The 19,886-nt window shown below is 34.3% G+C and overlaps 1 protein-coding gene across 1 annotated transcript in view; it reads right to left on the bottom strand.

The window, feature by feature from the left end:
* The window catches only part of USP47 (ubiquitin specific peptidase 47), a 138,771-nt gene that overhangs the window by 51,893 nt on the left and 66,992 nt on the right, over nt 1–19,886 (bottom strand). Inside the window, exons 7-9 of the mRNA XM_037737567.1 lie at nt 16,563–16,708; nt 16,078–16,157; nt 13,879–14,028 (exon numbers count right to left, since the gene is read on the bottom strand). Coding sequence (XP_037593495.1) covers nt 13,879–14,028; nt 16,078–16,157; nt 16,563–16,708 — 376 coding nt within the window. The remainder of the gene's footprint in view (nt 1–13,878; nt 14,029–16,077; nt 16,158–16,562; nt 16,709–19,886) is intronic.

Raw genomic sequence — 19,886 nt, 5'->3', positions numbered from 1 at the left:
CTGGGATTACAGGCATGCACCACCATGCCCAGCTGATTTTTTGTATTTTTAGTAGAGACGGGGTTTCACCATGTTGACCAGGATGGTCTCGATCTCTTGACCTTGTGATCCACCCACCTCGGCCTCCCAAAGTTCTGGGATTACAGGCGTGAGCCACCACGCCTGGCCCTGTTTTTGTTTTTTTAAATCTATTTCTTTACTTGAGTTTTTGGACACCAGGTTTTATTTTGCTCATCTGAGAATATTTAATTTAGTCAGAGTACCATGTTGATAATTTCAGTGACAACAGTTTCATAATCTAGATTTTACTGTCCCCCATATATTATGCAAAATGTAATTCTGCACATCTATTTATTTGTTTGTTTGTTTGAGACAGGATCTCACCATGTTGCCCAGGCTGGTCTCAAACTCCTGGGCTCAGGCAATCTTTCCACCTTGGCCTCCCAAAGCACTGGGATTACAGACGTGAGCCACCATGCCCAGCCTGGGCATCTGTTTACCTTATAATTTTCAGAATTCAGGATAGAACATAAAGAAATCTTACATCCTTAGTTCTCCAACCAAAAATAATATTGGTTATCTCAATTTTTGAGCTAACAGGCACAATGCAACCGAAAGGTAAAGGATGGTATTGCCTATAAATCCTTTTTTAAACCATTGATATGTATATATGAATTCTTACTCTATTAATTAAAATCTGTTTAATTTTGAATAGAGAAATGAGTGTTAAAATACAATACTTCAATTTTTATATAAACATAAAAAGAAAGTGGATCCACCAGTGAGAACCATTTCCTGATTTTGATGTACTAAGCAATTCTGGTGCTACTGATATATAGCAACATATTTTCCTTAAAAATATATTCAACTATCTTTCCCAAAATATATACTTTAATATTACTACTTTTTTTAACTAGGAAAAGAGTTATATACCTTTACCTAAGATGTCTACTTTTTTTTCATTGAAATTTTTAAGATAATTGTAAATTCATGTGCAATTGTAAGAAGTAATATAGAGAGACCTCTTGTACACTCTCTCCAGTTTTCTCTTCTGGAAACATTTTATAGAACTATAGCATATCATAACCATGATATTGACATTCATATACCTAATTCAGATTTTCCCATCTTTAGTGAACTCATTTGTCTGTGAATGTGTCTATTAAGTTCTATACAATTTTATTACCTGTATAGGTTAATGTATCCAACATCTGTCAAGAGACTGAACAGTTTCTATGCAAGGATAACTCATGCCACCCTTTTATAACCACAACCACCTACTTGTCTCCTCTCTGCTCCCTCCAAATCCATAAGACCTGGTAATGATTAATCTGTCCCACAGTTCTAAAATGTTATATCAAAAATATGACACAAATGGAATCATAAAATATATAATAACCTTTTGGGACTGGCCTTTTTCACTCAGAATAATTCCCTGGATATTCATTCAAGTTTTTGTGTTTATTAATAGTTTGTTCCTTTTTATTGCTGGGTACTATTTAATGGTTTGTATGAACCACAGTTTGTTAGTCCATTCACTTAATGAAGCAGATATAGGCTGATTCCAGTTACTGAATGTTAAAAATCAAGATGGAATAAATATTTGTGCACAGGTTTTCATGTGAACATAAATTTCTATTTTTCTGGGATAAATAACCAAGAGTGCAACTGCTGGAGTTTGTGGTAATTGTATGTGTCATTTTATAAGAAACTATCTATAACGTTTCACATTTCCGCCAGCAGTGTATGAGTGATACCGTTTCTCTACAGTCACCACCTTTCCATACTATCATTATTTGTAGCCATATGATAGGTATAGAATAATACATTCATTATGGTTTGAATTTGCATTTCCCTAACGGGCAGAAATGTTGAGTATCTTTTCTGTATTTATTTGACATTTGTATATCCTCTTTGATAAAACGTTTATGTCTTTCGTCAATTGTCTAGATGGATTTTTCTAAGCTGATGTTTTGAGAGTCGTTTATATATCTAGATATGAGTCCTCTGTCAGACAGACAGCTTGCAAATATGTCTGTAGCCTCTCTTTATCATATGGGCTTTCATAGAGTAAATATTTTTAATTTTAATGTTTGTTAACTGTCCCTTTTGTAGACTGTCTTTTGATGCCAAATCTAAAAACTCTTTGCTTAGCCCAGATCTGGAAGATTTTCTTCTATGTTTTTTCTAAAAGTTATACAGTCTTACATTTTACATTTAAGTCTATGACCCATTTTGAGTTAATTTTTGTATAAAGTTATTTAAGTCAAGGTTCATTTTTGTGATATGGATGTCCAATTGTTCCCTCACCATTTGTTTGAAATACCATTTTTCCTCCATTGATTTGCTTTTGTGTCTCAGTCAATAATCAGCTAGGCCTACTTGTGTGGATCTATTTCTGGATTTTCTATTCTATTCCACTGATCTATTTGTTTATCCCCCTGCCAATATCACATAGTCTTGATTACTATAGCCATATAGTAAGTCTTTTTGGCTAAGTAGTATTCCATTCCAAATCACATAGACTGATAACTTGCACTTTACTTTTCATTTTGAAAACTCTTAGCTATTCTAGTTCCTTTGCCTTCCATATACATTTTGAAACAAGCTTGTATATGTCCTCATAAAATCTTGCTGGACTTTGATAGGAGCTGCATTAAGACTATGTAATTATCTTTACTATGTTGAATCTTCCAATCAATAAGTACAGTATGTCTCTCCATTTACTTAATATTCTTTGCAAAGTTTTTTGACACATAATATTGTAAATATTCATGAGGTACATGTAATACTTGATACATGCATAGAATAAAGTCAAGGTATTTGGGATATCCATCACCTTGAACATTTACCATTTCTTTGTATTGGGAACATTTCAAATCTTCTATTCTAGCTATTCTGAAATACACAATATGTTGTTGTTAACTATAGTCACCCTATTCTGATATCAAACACTAGAGCTTACTGCTTCTATCTAACTGTATGTTTGTGCCTGTTAACCAACCTCTCTTCATCCCCCCTCTCTCAAACACACTGTTCCCAGCTTCTGGTAACTATCACTCTACTCTCTACCTTCATGAGATCAGCTTTTTATTTTTTTAAGTTCCCACATATAAGTGAGAACATATGATATTTGTCTTTCTGGTCCTGGCTTATTCAATAGAATCTTTCAAAGTTTTATAATTTTGAGCACATAGGTCCACTACATTTTTTTGTTGGATTTCCACCTTTCTTTTTGCAAAACTATAAATGGTATTGTATTTTAAACTTCACTTTCTACATGTTCATTGTTAGTGCCTTGAAATATGATTTATTATGTTTATTTTTATCCTGCTACCTTGCTAAACTCACATATTTCAGGGTTTTTTTTTTTCGTAGAAGTCTTAGGATTTTCTACATAGATTATCATATCACCTAAAAATACAATTTTATTTCTTTGGTATTGCTTTTCATCTCCTCTTCTTCCCTTACTGTGTTGGCCAGGACTTCTAGGACCATGCTGAAAAGGGGTGGTAGGAGCAGACATCCTTGCCTAGGCAAGCTTGACATTCCCTAGGAAGAAAGCAGTCTCTCACCATGTTGTATGTTAACTATAGATATTTTAGATATGTTTGTAAATGAAGTTGATGAAATTTTACTCTAGTCCTTGTAATCTGCGTTATTATCCTAAGTGAACATAAATTTCAATTTTTACTGGGATAAATAACCAAGAGAGCAATTGCTGGAGTTTATGTTAATTGCATAAGTGAATTTTGATAAGCGAAAACATGTGAATTTTGATAACTGCTTTTTCCAAACTGATATGATCATATGCATTTCCTTTTTTACCTGTTAATATGGAAGATTATACTCATTGATTTTTTTAAAATATTGACCAGTTTCGAATCCCTGAAACAATCCTACTTAATCACAATGTATAATTCTTTTTAAATACTGCTTAATTCAATTTGCTAGTATTTTGGAAAGAACTTTCCTAACTATATATTGGGAGGGATATTGGTTTTTTAAAAACTGTCTTGGTTTAATATCAGGTAAGAATATGTCAAAGGACTATGGGTTTCTCCTTTTTTCTTTTTTTGAAAAGAAATTGTATAGACCTGGTGTTCACCATTCTTCGAATATTTGATACAAGTATCCAAACAATCCAGACTTGGAAATTTTCTTTTCAAGAGATTTTAAATTATAAATGTAATTACCTTAAGAGTATAGGGCTATTCAAATTATCTAATTCCTATTGAGTTCTTTTCAAAGATTGGTTCGTTTTATCACAGTTGTCAAATTTATGTGTGCAGAGTTGTTTGTTGTGATCCCTTTTATATCGGCAAGATTTATAGGTACATCCTTTTCATTCCTGACACTGGACACTTCTGTCTTCCCTTTTTCTCTGTCAGTCTGGCTATTTGTCAATTTTATTGTCTTTTCAAAGAGTCAGCCCTTCATTTTGTTGATTTCCTCTACTGTTTTCCCATTTTCAATGTTACTAATTTCTCCACTTTTAATATGTCCTTCCTTCTTGCTTTGGGTTTCTTTTGCTCTTTTCTCAGGTTAGGTGGGAGCTTAGATTACCGATTTGGCACTTTTCCTGTCCTTTAGCATAAGCATTTAATACTGTAAGTTTCCCTTTCCATATTGCTTTAAAGTTGCTTTAATATTGCTTTTAGTTGTGCCTCAAAAAATTTGATGTTATATTTTAATTTTCATTAAGTTCAAAATATTTTTAAAATTTCCCTTGAGACTTCCTCTTTGACCCATGGATCATTTAGAAGTGTGTTATTTTCCAAGTGTTTTGTGATTTTCCTGCCTTCTAATCTGATTCCACTATAGTTGGAAAAATCACATACTCCATGATTTTAAAGTTTTTGAGGTTTTATTGTCCAGAGTATATGGTCTATCCTCGTATATATTTCATGGACACTTGAAAAGGATGTGTATTCTGCTGCTGTTGGGTAAAGCATTTTAGCAATGTTCATTAGATCTGTTGGTTGATGGTGTTGTTGAGTTCTGCATCTTTGCTATTTCTGTCTAGTTGTCCCACCTATCAGTTAGTAAGAGGGGGAGAGGGACTGAAGTCTACAACTGTAATTGTACTTTGTCTTTTTCCTTTTAGTTCTGACAGCTTTTGCTTCATATATTTTGACAGCTGTGTTATTTTCTGCATACACATTTAGCATTGGTGTCTTCTTGGTTGTTTGACACTTTTATTATTATGTCCCTCTCTGTCTCTGGTAATTTTCTTTGCTCTAAAGTCTTCTTTATCTGATACTAATATGGCCATTCCTGATTTGTTTTGATTAAAGTTCACATGATATACCATTTTTCAGTCTTTTACTTTCAACCTGCCTATATCAATATATTGTCACGTGCCACATAACAATGTTTTGGTCAACTATGAACTGTATATAGAACAGTGTAAGATTATAATGGAGCTGAAAAACTCCTATCACCTAGTGACATCAGAGCCATTATAACATAGTGCAATGCATCATTCATGTGTCTGTGATGATTCTGGTGTAATAAACCTACTGTGCTGCTAGGTACACAAAAGTACAGCACACACAATTATGTATAACATGTAATACTTGATGATAATAAAGTGATTATGCTGGTTTATGTATTTCTATACTGTACTTTTTAAATTGTCATTTTATTTATTTAAGACAGGGTCTTGCTCTGTAGCCCAGGCTGGAGTATAGTGGCACAATCTTGGCTCACTGCAACCCCTGCCTCTGAGGCTAAAGCAATCTTCTCACCTCAGCCTCCCAAGTAGCTGGAACTACAGGCATGTGCCACCATGCCTAGCTAATTTTTGCATTGCTTTATAGAGATGAGTTTCACCATATTGCCTCAAACTCTTTGGTTCAAGCAATTCACCTGCCTTGGCCTCCCAAAGTGATAGGATTACAGGCATGAGCCACTGTGTCCTCAGCCTTGTCATTTTAGGTGCTCCTTCTACCTATTTTTTTAAAAAAATTAACTATAAAATAGCCTTAGATAGGTCCTTCAGGAGGTATTCCAGAAGAAAGAAGGCACTGTTAACACAGGAGACACACAGGCTCCATGTATGTTATTGCCTTTGAAGGCCTTCCACTGGGACAAAATGTGAAGGTGGAAGACAGTGAAATGGATGATCCTGACCCTGTATAGCCTAGGCTAGTGTGTCTCTATGTGTGTGTGTCTTAGTATTTAACAAAAACGGTCAAAAAGTAAAAAATAAAATTTTAAATAGGAAAAAGTTTATACAATAAGGAGGTATTTTTCTACAAATGTACAACGTGTGTTTTAAGCTATTACAAAAGTATCAAAAAGTCTAAAAACACTCAAAAAGTATATAGAGTTATAGTAAGCTAATTTATTTTTAAGAAACAAAAATGTTATAATAAATTTAGTGTCACCTAAGTGTGCAGTGTTTATAAATCTACAGTATAGTATGTATAGTATACTGTACAGTATAGTATATACGGTAATGTCCTAGGCCTTTGCACCCACTCACTCACTGACTCACCCAGAACAACTTCCAATCTTGCAAGTTCCATCTATGAGAAGTGCCCAATATAGGTGTACCATTTTTAAATTTTTTATACTGTATTTCTACTCTAGTTTGTCTATATTTGGATATATAAATACTATTGTGTTACAACCGTCTATTTAGTACAGTAACATGCTGTACAGGTATATAGCCTAGGAACAACAGGCCACGCTGTCCAGCTTAAGTGTGTAGTAGGCTATTCCATCTAGATTTGTGTGACTCTATGACATTCACGATAAAATCATCTAACAACACATTTCTCAGAACATACAACCACCATTAAGCGATGCATGACTGTATCCGAAGTGAGTATCTTGTAGACAGCATACTATTGGGTCATTTCTTTCTAACCTATTATGTCAATCTCTACCTTTTAGTTGGTATATTTAGGCCATTTACATTGAACTAGGTCTGCCATTGTCATATTTTTAGTTTTGTTTTCCATTCTCCTGCCTTCCTATGGGCTACTTGAAAAATTTTTTGAATTCTATTGAATCTATGGTGTTTTTGAATATATCTTTTTCAGTGGTCACCCTAAGTATTCAGGAGTTATTTACATATTCTGGTTATAAGTCCTTTTTAATTACATTATTTTCTGCTCTTATTGCACTGGCTAGGACCTCCACTACATGGATATCTTTATCTTGTTCCTGGTCTTTGGGATGTATTTTATATATATAATAAGAAACTTAGTCTACTGGTGCCATTCTTTTACCCTGTTCAGTACAGAAACCTTACCTCACTTTATGTCTTGGCACCTCCTCTCTTTATAATGATCTTAAATATCTCTTCCACACGCATTTAGAATCACATTGGACAGTGTTGTCATTTTGTTTCGACCACCAAACATACTTCAGAAAAACTCAGGAAGAGAAGGAAAGCCTATTGTATTTACTCATATGTTGATTTACCTTATTCTTCCTTCCTTCCTGACATTCCCAGAAGCCTTTTTCTTATCATTTCCTGTTTAGAGAACTTGCTTTAGCTGTTTTTTTTTTAGGATTAGTCTGCTGCTGACAGATTCTTTTAGTGTTCTCTCATCTGAAAACATCTTGGTTTTCCCTTCATTCCAAAAGAATACGTTCACGAGGTATAAGACTTTGGTTGACAGTTCCTTTCTTTCAACACTTCAAAAAATGTGCCACTTTCTCCTGGCCTCCATTATTTTTGGTGAGAAATCAGAGTGCTTTGCCCTTATAAGAAAGGTGTCTTTTCTCTCTTGCTGCTTTCAAGCTATCTTCATCTTTGGTTTTCAGAAGTTTGGCTATAACTGAACTTGATGTAGAATTATTTTGGGTTATTGTGTTTGGGGTTTGCTCAGCTTCTTGGATTTGAAGGTTTATGCCTTTTGCTAAATTTGGAATATTTTCATCCATGATTTCTTTGTACCTGCTTTCTTTTTCCTTTTGGCTCTCCTTCCAGGACTTCAATGACACAAATGTTAAACCTTTTGTTATAGTCCCACTGGTCCTTGAGGATTTCTTTTTTTCAGTCTATCTTCTCTCTGCTATTTAGATTAGGTAATATTTATCATTCTCTCTTCATGTTCACAGATTGGGTCTATTGTCTCTCATTCTGCTGTTGAGCCTATCCACTGAGCTTTTAATTTTATCAGTTTTCAGTTCCAAATTTCCACTTCTTTATATCTCTAATTTATTCCCTAAAATTTTCTATGTTCCCATTGTTTTCAGTGTGCTTAGGATTGCTCACTGAAGTGTTTCTATGATGACTTCTTTAAAGTATTTAGCAAATAATCCTAACATCTTTGTCATTTCAGTGTTTATGTCTGCTGGTTTTCTTTTTTAATTCAAATTGAGATTTGTGATTTTTTAAATTGAAACATGGACATTTGGGGTGTTATGAGATTCTGGACCACATTTAAACCTTCTAATTTAAATTGCTTCCTTTGACATTGTGCCATCTGGGGAAAGGGCTCTGCCACATTACTGCCAGATGGCATTAGAAGTCCAGGTTTCCCATTTGGCCTATGATGACACCTGAATGGAGGAAGCTCCTTGTTAGTGCTGGACAGGGAAAGGAATTCTGGCTGCTCAGTAGGCCTCTGCCGATAAAACCTTGGCTATGAGGGGCAGGAGTATCTCAGTACTGCACCTCTACACTGACACCACAAGGAAGAGGGGCTCGCTTCCTTCCCCTGGGAGGCGGTGAAGGAACAGAGAATCTTCTTACTATCAAGTGGGGGCAGAAGGCCAGGCTTCCCACATGGCCTCTAACAACAATAAATCAGGGGAATGGGGATGGTGGTGGGAGGTTTGTTGCTGCCTGGCAGAGATGAAAGTCCTCCTGCCTCCCTACTCAGCCTTCTGAGTGAAACCACCCAGCAGCCAAGATGGTCAGGAAACTTTGTTACAACATTATAAGGGTGAAATTCTAGGCTCCCCACTCAGCACTGGCAGGCATAAGTTGAGGTAAGGTCATTTTTCTGTGTGTGGTGTTTGGTTAGAGCACAGCAGCTATGGTCTAAAAGTTTTCTGCCTTGCTAGGCTGTCTCCTTTAGTTAAAGAGAACAGACGTTTTTAGTCTGTGCCTATTGTTTTTTCCAGGCTGCCAGCTTCTTCAGTTCCAAGTTTGGGATATATTAGGCAAAAAGAAAACCCATGGAACTCACCACCGTGTCATTCCTTGGGTGCTGAGGTCCCTAGTGTGTATGCCTTCTCTCCACCTTTCAGTCTTCTTATGTTTATTTTATATATAATGCTCAAGGTTTTCAGTTGTTTTAGTGGGAGGAATAGGGCAATGTACATCTACTCCATCTTCCTGAAAGCAGAAGTCCCCATTTTTTAAACTGGTTCCCACTATGTCCAACCACACAAATTCCTGGAAAAATGAGGGTAGAGTCTGTGGAAGAATTTTTCTTTATCTGATGCTTATATATTTGGACAAATTGGACCACTCCTTTATCCAAATGAGTTCTGCAGCTGATTTAGCCATATAAGAATACCCAAACCACCTGCTATGTCAGGGTAGGACCTCTAATATAAACTTGTGTAAATTAAATAGTCAAAATGCTTTTGATTTCATAAATACTAATTTAACAATTTTCCATTTAAAACGTTAAAACAATCACTAAACTATGTTTATTTCTGGAACAAGTCCTTTATATAATCTTATCTCTCCAAAGTCACTATATGAAATTAGGCAGCTAAACCTTGATCAAACTTTTGAACACATATTTTGTCTTAATAAACAGGTATTTAAATGTATATAATCAATAATAGGATAAAAGTATCCTAAAAGAAAATGGCCTAGAACAGTGTCTGCCACAGAGAAGGCACTAAATAAATGTTTTATGACAAAATATACCAATGAAAAGACAGTGCCTAAAATTTTATTGTTAAATAAAAAAGCACTTCCCTAGATAATGTCGAACATGAGGCTACATTGTTTTTCTTTAACTTATACATTATGCTTTCATAATTAACCAACAAAAAGTTATATTTCTAATTTCTATGTATTACTAGAATGTACTTAGAACTACCTCATTTAATACACTCACACATATGCTTGGCAATAAGCATATTCAAAATTATTTTGAACTAGCCAGTGAGTCAGTGAACACAGAAGGTTCTAATTATCTATTAAGTCATTAAGAACAAAATTACTTAAGGATTAATACAAGTAATTCTTCAGCTGATATTAATTTTTCGGGATTAATAAAAAATATGTAAAAGAACAGGAATTTGTAACACATATTTTAGTATTCTCACTCCCTCTTAACATCCCAAGGACATAAATATAAATAAAGTAGTGATATTCTTATATTACTTTAATCTAATGTAGAGCTTCCCATATTATGTTCCTCAAAATCCTAATGTCTCTTGAGATATTAACAGATATCCCACAGAGAAAGAAAATGCTAGGTTAAACACATTTAAACAAATTTCTCTACTACAGGAATCACTGGGCCAATTAAAATATAATATGCACCTGTGATCTTTCCAAAGAAGATTATTGTTATAGTTTCCCAAACCTATTTAATCAAGGACACCTTCCCTACAATATCTATTAAATCCTTTTACAGACTAGCATTGAACAGGACCCAATCTGAGATTTACAGAATGGCAGAAAAACCTTTAAATACTTTAAATACTGATTCCCTACTTAAATGAGGAAAATGAAGATCAGAAATCTAACAAATATCAGTTACAATAATTAAAAATCTATTGAATAAAGAAAAATAATATTATAACAAAAGGCTTTTTTTTAGCCTCCCTACTTTATGGGAGCTTTTTTTTTCTTAAAACTGCAGAAGACACCTAGCACTCATTATAAAAATAATCTGTTATCATGATGAAAAACAACCATAAAAATTGATTATGGATGTTACTGTAATAAATTAGATGAGTGCTAATTTCATTTCTATTTTAATCTTCCCTATTAGTTTCAAGTTAATTTATTTGATCATAAATTAACTTGGACATTTTAGATGAAGGTTTAAAAAAGAAAAACTCTGGCTGGGTGTGGTAGTGCATGCTTGAAATCCCAGCACTTTGAGAGGCCAAGATGGAAGGACTGCTAGAGGCCAGGAGTTTGACACCAGCCTGGTCAACAGAGTGAGACCCCATCTCTAAAAAGAAACATATATTAAATAAATTTTTAAAAAGAGAGAAAAAAAAGCCCTTCAATTTTTAAAAGACCTCACCCTTAATTATCTGAAATTAAACCTGTAATATTGTGGCACACTAAACAAAACATACAATAAACAGAATATACAACCATTAATGTGTATGTATGTGTATGCACGTGTGCTAGTGTATATGTCTACATCTATATCTTTTTTTTAATTATTATTTGAGATGGAGTCTCCCTCAGCCGCCCAGGCTGAAGTGCAGTGGTGCGATCTTGGCTCACTGCAGCCTCTGCCTCCTGGGTTCAAGCAAATTCTCCTGCCTCAGCCTCCCGAGTATCTGGGAATACAGGTGTGCGCTACCACGTCCATCCATTTTTTGTATTTTTAGTAGAGACGGGTTTCCCCATGTTGGTCAGGTTGGTTTCAAACTCCTGGTCTCCAGTGAGCTGCCTGCCTCAGCCTCCTAAAGTGCTGGGATTATAGGTGTGAGCCACCACACCCAGCCTACATCTATATCTAATATATTAAATAAGATGAAAATACCAGAGTCCACTAATAGGGGTAGAATAATAATTTCAAGAGATTCCAGTTAAAATTCAGGGCAATTTTACATAATCTGAATGAGTGATTTTATGACACCTCTTTTAACTTGATTTTTGCAATCCATAATTCAAATTCTTTTTAAAATTCTTTTGTTAATATAGAATTAACAAAATACAGAATGGCAAGCAGTGTCATTACCAATTTTAGATGCTGTATGATGATATTTGTGGACTAAGAAAAGTAGGTTACAGATTTGAATTCAGAAAATAATGAGAAATCACTTACCTCTAACTAAAGTTCTCCGAAGGTAGTATCCTCCTTAGAACCCCTATCTTGGGTAGTTTCACCTGCTGTAATTTCCCTCAAGAGATTCCAGCCAAGTCTAGAAAGTTTTAAGTTCTCTTCCGCAAGCCCTATTAGCGCATGTGTGTTATAAACCTGCTCACATACTGCTTCACAGCTGCAACTTCCAATTCCCATTGAACCACCACCACCACCACCCATGTATCATCAGTGGAGGATACTACCTTTGGAGAATTCTATTTAGAAATGTGATATTGTTCACATCTCCGGAAGTATCCTCCAAATCACTCCATTACTGTGTCTATTAATGTACTTAAGAGAGTGGTGGCAAATCAGCAGGTGAATAAATAATGACATAAAGATTTCGCTAAGCAATTATATTTGCTGAATATGCAATTATAAGATTTAACAAGCAAAAATTAGCTTCCTCAATATTCAATTAATATGTTAAAAATTAAACTAATGGATATATAAAATTTTTCATAAAAATACTTTAATAGATAAGGTAGAAAAAAACAGTCCATATCAGACTGGGACTACCAAATATTTCCCTAATATATTTTGCCACAGAAATGCCTGTATTTAAAAATTAGTTAAGAAATCAGTCATCGAAAGACAACTGTTAATTTTCAATAATTTTTTCAGTATGTCATTTCTACCTTGAACTGCCAAAATAAAGCAAAATAAGGTTTAAAAAAATAAATAAAAATCAAAACTAGCCACCCAAACCAAAGCTCATTTAACATACTTTTATGGCCATTTAAAAAGAGAGTACTAACATGTAACAAAATTTTTCAAATAGACTCAGGAAGCTGACTATGAAAAACAGTAGTGGAAAGGAGACTTGCTCTTACTCTACCCAGAAAAGGTCTTTTATTTAGATACTTGCTTTGGATTCCCACTAATTGATTCCATAATTTATTGCTGATTATTTCCTGATAGTCATATAAAGATAGGAGAAAAAAATCAAAAGGAATCAATCAACCTAGGGGCCAGAGGACTAAACCATACTTGTAGCACTATTTTAGAAGTATGGAAAAGCTTTTAAAAAACTGATTTTTAGCTACAATCTACCATCACTTTAATAACAACATAAATAAGACCAAAACATAAAACATAATGAATCTCTACTTTTCAATGGTATCTTATTTAGCTTTGAAAGCTTCCCCTGAAACATGGTAGGTTCAAATAAATGTTTTTGAGCATTTTAAATATCAACTTAAGTTCTTCCATAATTTTCCTGTTGTATAAGTAAACACATGCATGTATAGATAAAATACAATTAAAAAGTTAGGAAAAAAGCAATTAAGAAATGGATGACAAGAGGAGGAATGAAAAAATCTTAGCAAATCCCCCAATTAGATACTCAGTATATGAATAATTAAGGTGATTACATTACGGTTTTGATTCTTCAAATTATCTGTGCTACTACAATGTATGTTTTTTTAAACTAAATATTTAGAATAGGGATGCTTCTTTTAAAAATATGATCTGTCATAAAAACCAGAGGAGGTAATTTAACCGATTTTAAAAGTGTATAAATCAAAACAATTCCCCCAAAACAAAAAAGTACTTTCCAATGCAAAAAGTGGTCACAATAACCGCATTTATAAAACAGACTGTTTAGAGGTGGGAAAAAAAAAAAAAGGTAAAAGTAAAATCATCTAATCACCTATCCAAAAGAATAAAACACTGAACCATGAGGCAGTACACTTGCATTCACTTTCTCTCTTATACATGCACTATTAGGACTCACTGAAGGGTCAAAAATCTTCTAGATCTTGCTAGTTTAAATGCAGGAACGACTAACAACCCAAGAAGGTGTATCTAGGATGATACTTACAAGAGATTATACCACTGTGCTATTATGTATTCTGTGTAAGGATACACAAGCAGTCAGGTGAAAGGTACACACCACACTAGCAAATGCTTGGCTGGACCCATAAGGTCGGATGACCAATGGAATATCAAGATACGTGTCGATTCGCCAACCCTCATAACCACATTCCAGACATCTCACGTAGTCCTTCAGCTTGCCTTGATATAGTTCATTGATAAGATCAGCCTAAAAATAAGAACATTTTACATTTTTTAATGTTCCTTTAAAATAGTTTTTAAAATATGTAGCAATTTATAGAATGGTTTACAAAAGAATATTGCTACTTACAGCTAAAATCTTAGAAAACTTTAATATAAGATTTATCTAAAATTTTATTTAAAAAAAATCAAAACAACACAAATCACCTAAAAATCAGTAAAATGAGATTAACACTAATCTGAGTCAATGTGCAAAAATTAATGATTTCAATAATCATCAAGTGAAAACTCAACTATTAATATAAGTTTTGATGAAATTAGTTACTAATTTCTTATACCATTAAGCCTCAAATTATCTTTACATTAAGATGAGTGTAAATCCTAATCTATCACTTTAGGTATGCTAATAATTATACAGCTATTTCTTAATATCTCTTTCTTGAAAAATAAGAAAAAGAAATAATTATACAGTTAAATGACTGGTTGAGTTTTTATAACTTACATATGTGTATCACCACTTCTCACAATACATTCTGATGTATAAATCATATCCTCTAGCTCAAGATGCAAATCAAACTTTTTAGCTTTCAGTAATATACATAAAACAATTTTAAGGGGAAATTTTACACCATAATTTTTTGAAATGTATGGAAATTCCAAAGAAATTTTAAAATCCTCCTCCCTCAAAATATCCTCACCTGAAAGAACGTATCTTTCATCTAGTCCCCAAACTTAGTTAACTAGGGCTTTTCTGGCTCAAAGGCGGCAGGTACCTAAGTAAGGACCCTCTAAGAGTCTTGTACCAAAACTTGGGAACTCAGTAGGAATGCCCCTGCTAATCTTAATGGAAGCGCTGACCCACAGAAAGGGATTAACAAGGAAGAAGGGTAACTTCAGACCTACGAAGAAGAAACAGCCCCCAATACCAGCTACATATTTACTAAAATACAGCCTCATATGACTATGGAGAGAAACTAGATCTCTAAATGAACTTAAAAATTTTTCATTATCTTTTAGGTAAGAAAAGGCATGAGGATAAGTGTACTACATTTTGCCTCTTTCATAAATTTACATTTCTTCGAACAGGATTTAGAAGACTTCGAATTGGATTTACCATCAATGTCTAAACTAATACCACTTATTTAAAGAAGCCTTCTTCATTCATCATTGTCAGTCATGTGTAATTATGTCTTCTTCACCTAGGAGGAACTTTTGAAGTGGTTCAAATCAGTGTTTTTCAAATACTGTACAGCAACCACCATAAGAAAATAATTTACACTGCAACCCAGTGCATAACTCTTATGTGATGCTTTTAGGCTCTAATATATTCCATTTTTTGAAAGTGCTGTTATAGGCCCAATAAACTGATTGCATAACTATAACTGGATTGTAATCTACATTTTGAAAAACTCTGGTCCAAACCATCACAGTAGTTCCAATCAGAAATCAGACGCTCCTAGCTACCTTATATACTCTTCCTCTTTTATCCCTGTGACCTTCCATTACTATACCCAGTATAAATCTTCCCATGTACTGAGCCTCATCCCATTTAGCCATACTCTTCATCCTAATGATATATCTCATGCTCTTTCCACTCCTATCCTGCTCTTCTTTCCATTACATAAGAATAGGGTCAGATTAATGAGGATCCTAAATATCAAATACATATGACTATACTTCATTGGTCAAAATAAAGGTAATGCTTAATGACTATACTTGCATTACAGATTATAAGACATATAATTTACTTAGTAATTATCTGAAAACGCTGTTTAAAAATCTTCCCCCCAAAACATATACACAGTTTTTAAATGTATAATTTTTAGAGCTAAAATAGAACTTCTTGTTTATACAGCCCAATTTCCTTAAAGATGAGAAACTGAGGTCTAGGGTAGTTTAATGAGTTATAAATAAACTCAGGTAACGGCTAAATGAGAACTCAGTACTTTCAATTCCCCATTGAGTACTTTAATTATAAGACTAATGCCCAAGTTTTAAAACATTCCAACAGACTAAAAGTTATTTAAGGTAATGAGTGATTAGGAAACAGTCCCCTTGATTTAGAGATATGAATTACCTGTTCTGTTTGCTTCCATTTCTGTTCCAAAGCATCAAACATGACTCTGCATAGTTCTTGTACATCATGTTGCTGCCAAGCTATTTTAAGATAAAATTCAATTAGAAATAGCAATAAACTTAATGTAATGAAACAATCTTTTGTTTAAAAGCAAACAGGCAGAAATATTAAAAAGTCTACTTTAAATAATGCTAAATTTAAAAAAGAACACAAGAATATACATGACAATCATGAAAAGGCAATCACAAACCAAAAAATAAAGACTGCAGCATTCTCTAAACAGTATATGCTTTATGGTGCGACAATATTTGTCATGTTTGCTATTTTCCATTGTAGAGTTATGAAATGTGTAAGAAAATCTAGGACAAAAACTTGCAATGAAAAGTTCAAGATAAAGATAATTATGTGTAATGTGTTTGCAATATTATTGCCTCCTAGAATTCCTTTGACTATTAAAATACTTATTATTATAAGACAATTAGTACCCTCACTACTATCCCATCCAAAGCTCCTTGTAACATCTGTGGTTTCAATTGCTCTCTTTTTGCTGGTTTGTAACAAAACAAAAAGCCTTTGAAGTTGGTATGGAATACTTGTCACTGGATCTTCTTCAGATTCTTCAAATTCCCACCTATTAAAATGAAATATTTAGACGTTATTTATAATTTTATCCTTTAAAAGCATAATTAATATCAAAATCATAATAGATTTTAATCCTGGAAGCTATACAGAGTTTGGATGCTAACTGAAAATAATAATATCTAATGAAACATTAGTCTTTCCTTAATTCATAAATTCAGAAGAACTTTATACTTTAACAAGAAAAGGCCTAACAAGGCAAAAGTTGTCACGAAAAAAAGGCAAAGCTCATTTAACTGTGGAACCTGAATCTGACCATAACCTCAGTCCTAATTATTAATTCACAAAAATAAAGGAAAGAGAAGAATACTATTATATGAGACACTATGGCATTCAATCATCAAAACCCAAACTGTGGAAACTATAGGATAGATGACATTAGTTTTCTTTCTATTTTTTACAGGAAATAAATTGCAAGCATGAAAAAATATGAAAGAGGATTATAAACAAATTAAATAGATTAAGAATTTTATTAATCAATTGCAACATACAGCTCATACGGATCCTGATTTAAACAAACTGTTAAATGAGGCAATCAGGTAAATAGTAGCCCTGATGTGATGAAGACATGCTTCCAAATAATCAAGGTGGAGGTTACAGACAAAAAAGACTGATATTAACAATATTCAAAGCTGAATGACTGGTGCAGAGGGATTCATTACGCTATTTTCCTCTTTTTTTTTTTTTTTTTTGAGATGGAGTCTTGTTCTGTCACCCAGGCTGGAGTGCAGTGGCACGATCCTGGGTCACTGCAATCTCTGCCTCCTGGGTTCAAGCAATTCTCCTGCCTCAGCCTCCCGAGTAGCTAGGATTATACACATGCGCCACAATGCCTGGCTAATTTTTGTATTTTTAGTAGAGATGGGGTTTCTCATGTTGCCCAGGCTGGTCTCGAATTCCTGACCTTAAAAGATCCACCCACTTTGGCCTCCCAAAGTGTTGGGATTGTAAGCATGAGCCACTGTGCTCAGCCTACTTCCCTCTTTTTGAATGTTTAAAATTTTCCACAGTAAAAAGCTTTTAAAGGGGAATATAAAAAAGTAAACAAAATAATAATCCAGGTAAGATTTTTACCCTCACAAACTTACGATAAACAGTAGTCTAGCCTTAGCTACAGGAACTGTCTCAATAACAAGTGAATTCCCAACTGAAGAACTTAAGATCTCATGGAAGGAAGGAAGACTGGGGTACTAAAGTTGGTAATATACCCACAGAAGTCCTTAAAATAATTCTATATTCATAATATATTATATACCTAAGACAAGATATCAAGTAACAATATTAATGATATTCTATATCTTAAGTTAGCAGTAAGATTGCTATTTCCTCACTTTTTAGTTTCAAAAGGTTTGAGCATTAATTTTTCTCACAGTTTACAGACATACTAAAAGGCTTTTTTTCTTTTGGGTATGGCTTTCTCTTGGAGTGTTCAATATTTTTCTTACGTTAGGACTGAGAAGTCATAGCTCTGTTCTCATCCTCCTTTTTTTTATGCACCTTCTGTCTCACAGATGTCAGTGAAATACATTTCACCTTTTCCTTCTCAAGGCTTCCCTGCAAACACCTCTATGCAAACCTGACTTCTGCTTGAATCCTCTCCTGTTCTATTCTCAATCCCCAGCTCCCTTTTTTTCTGGTTATCTTCATTAGTGGGTACTTACAACTGACATTATTAGATCAAAAATTCTCTTAGTAACTGTGAGAAAATATTGGTTAAAACAGAAAATGCTCAGATTTCTTGTGCAGGAAATTCACTAGTAGGGAGGAATTACTGTAATATAAAACTGAATATCCACATGTCCTTTAGTTCTGGTAGAAATACCTGAAAAGGTTTTAAACCTTGCTGGTACTTGCTGTTACTTTAGTCGCCTAAGTTAGAAACTTTGGTGCCTATGTTATTCTTTCCTTTCCTTTACTCTTAAGTAAAATTTGTCACTAAGCCATGTTAGTTTTCAATCTGAAATATAACTACTGCCACCATCATCATTCTGACTCTAATATATCCATGCCTGGTTTAATAACAGATTCTTCCACAGTTCTCTTTCAAATCAATCCTGTACACTGCACTATATAAATTTTCCTAAAATAATGTACTGAGCACATCACATACATGCCTCCAAATCAAAGTGGCAGGTTCTCTCTTGGCTACTACACAAAAAGTGAAGAAAATAAAACCTTATCTTTTTATGCTAGCACTACTCTGGATAGTTTATCCTTTTATGCTAGCGCTACTCTGGAAAGTTTATCCTTTTACGCTAGCGCTAAGCTAGCACTACTCTGTGAGTAGTTTTTCCTTTTATGCTACCACTCTCTGGATAGTTTCCCCTTTTACGCTAGTGCTACTCTGTGGATCGTTTATCCTTCTACGCTAGCTACTCTGTGGACAGTTTATCCTTTCATGGCAGCGCTACTCTGTGGATAGTTCAATGAGGTGCTCAGTTCTACATTAAGAAACATCATCAGTACCCTCAGGCTTTGTTTCCCCGCCTGCTATAAACTTCACTCTATTCTCGCAATCTCAAGGCCTTCTTTTCTGTTTGACCCTAAGTCTGACTCCCACACTTCCTTACTCACTAGGATCTTCACAACGAATTTCTAGATTTCTTTTGTTTTTCAAAACCCTTTACTCTTCTGGCTTCTTATGCCTTGTAAGCTCTTACTACAGATCTTTAGAAGGCTTGCTCCTGTGAAGTCTATGCCTATGGAATGCCCCACTACTTGAAGCTGTGATCTTCCCCTTCTCTTCTCCTGACAATTACTCTTTCCATGTTACCCTGCTTTACTTTCTACCTGGCATACATGATTCTATGAAGTGAGCTTACATATAGTTTTACCTAAGGAAGCTCTAAATGAGGGACTTTGTCATACTCATCACTGGAATCCTTATACCTAAAAGAATGCCTGGCACACAATAAATGTCCAATATATGTTTGCTGATGAATAGCCCTGGCTATGCTCTTAATTTCCTCTATAGTGCTATAAATTTACAGTCCATTTTCAGGGTATTAAAACAGATGGTTAAACAAGTGCCCAGGATCCCTGTTCCTATGCATACTCCCCAAAATAGGCACATAGTCCAACTATCCAGTCTGTGCTAGTTTTGGGAGCAGGCTCTGAACTCTATTAACCTCATCCTCTAGTACTCTGACAAAACTAGTGTCGCCCAAAAA

The sequence above is a fragment of the Cebus imitator genome, unplaced genomic scaffold (genome assembly GCF_001604975.1).
Source record: "Cebus imitator isolate Cc_AM_T3 unplaced genomic scaffold, Cebus_imitator-1.0 Scaffold39, whole genome shotgun sequence".
Lineage (NCBI taxonomy): Eukaryota > Metazoa > Chordata > Mammalia > Primates > Cebidae > Cebus > Cebus imitator.
The sequence above is the reverse complement of the archived record's forward strand: the minus strand, read 5'-3'. Positions and strand labels throughout refer to the sequence as shown.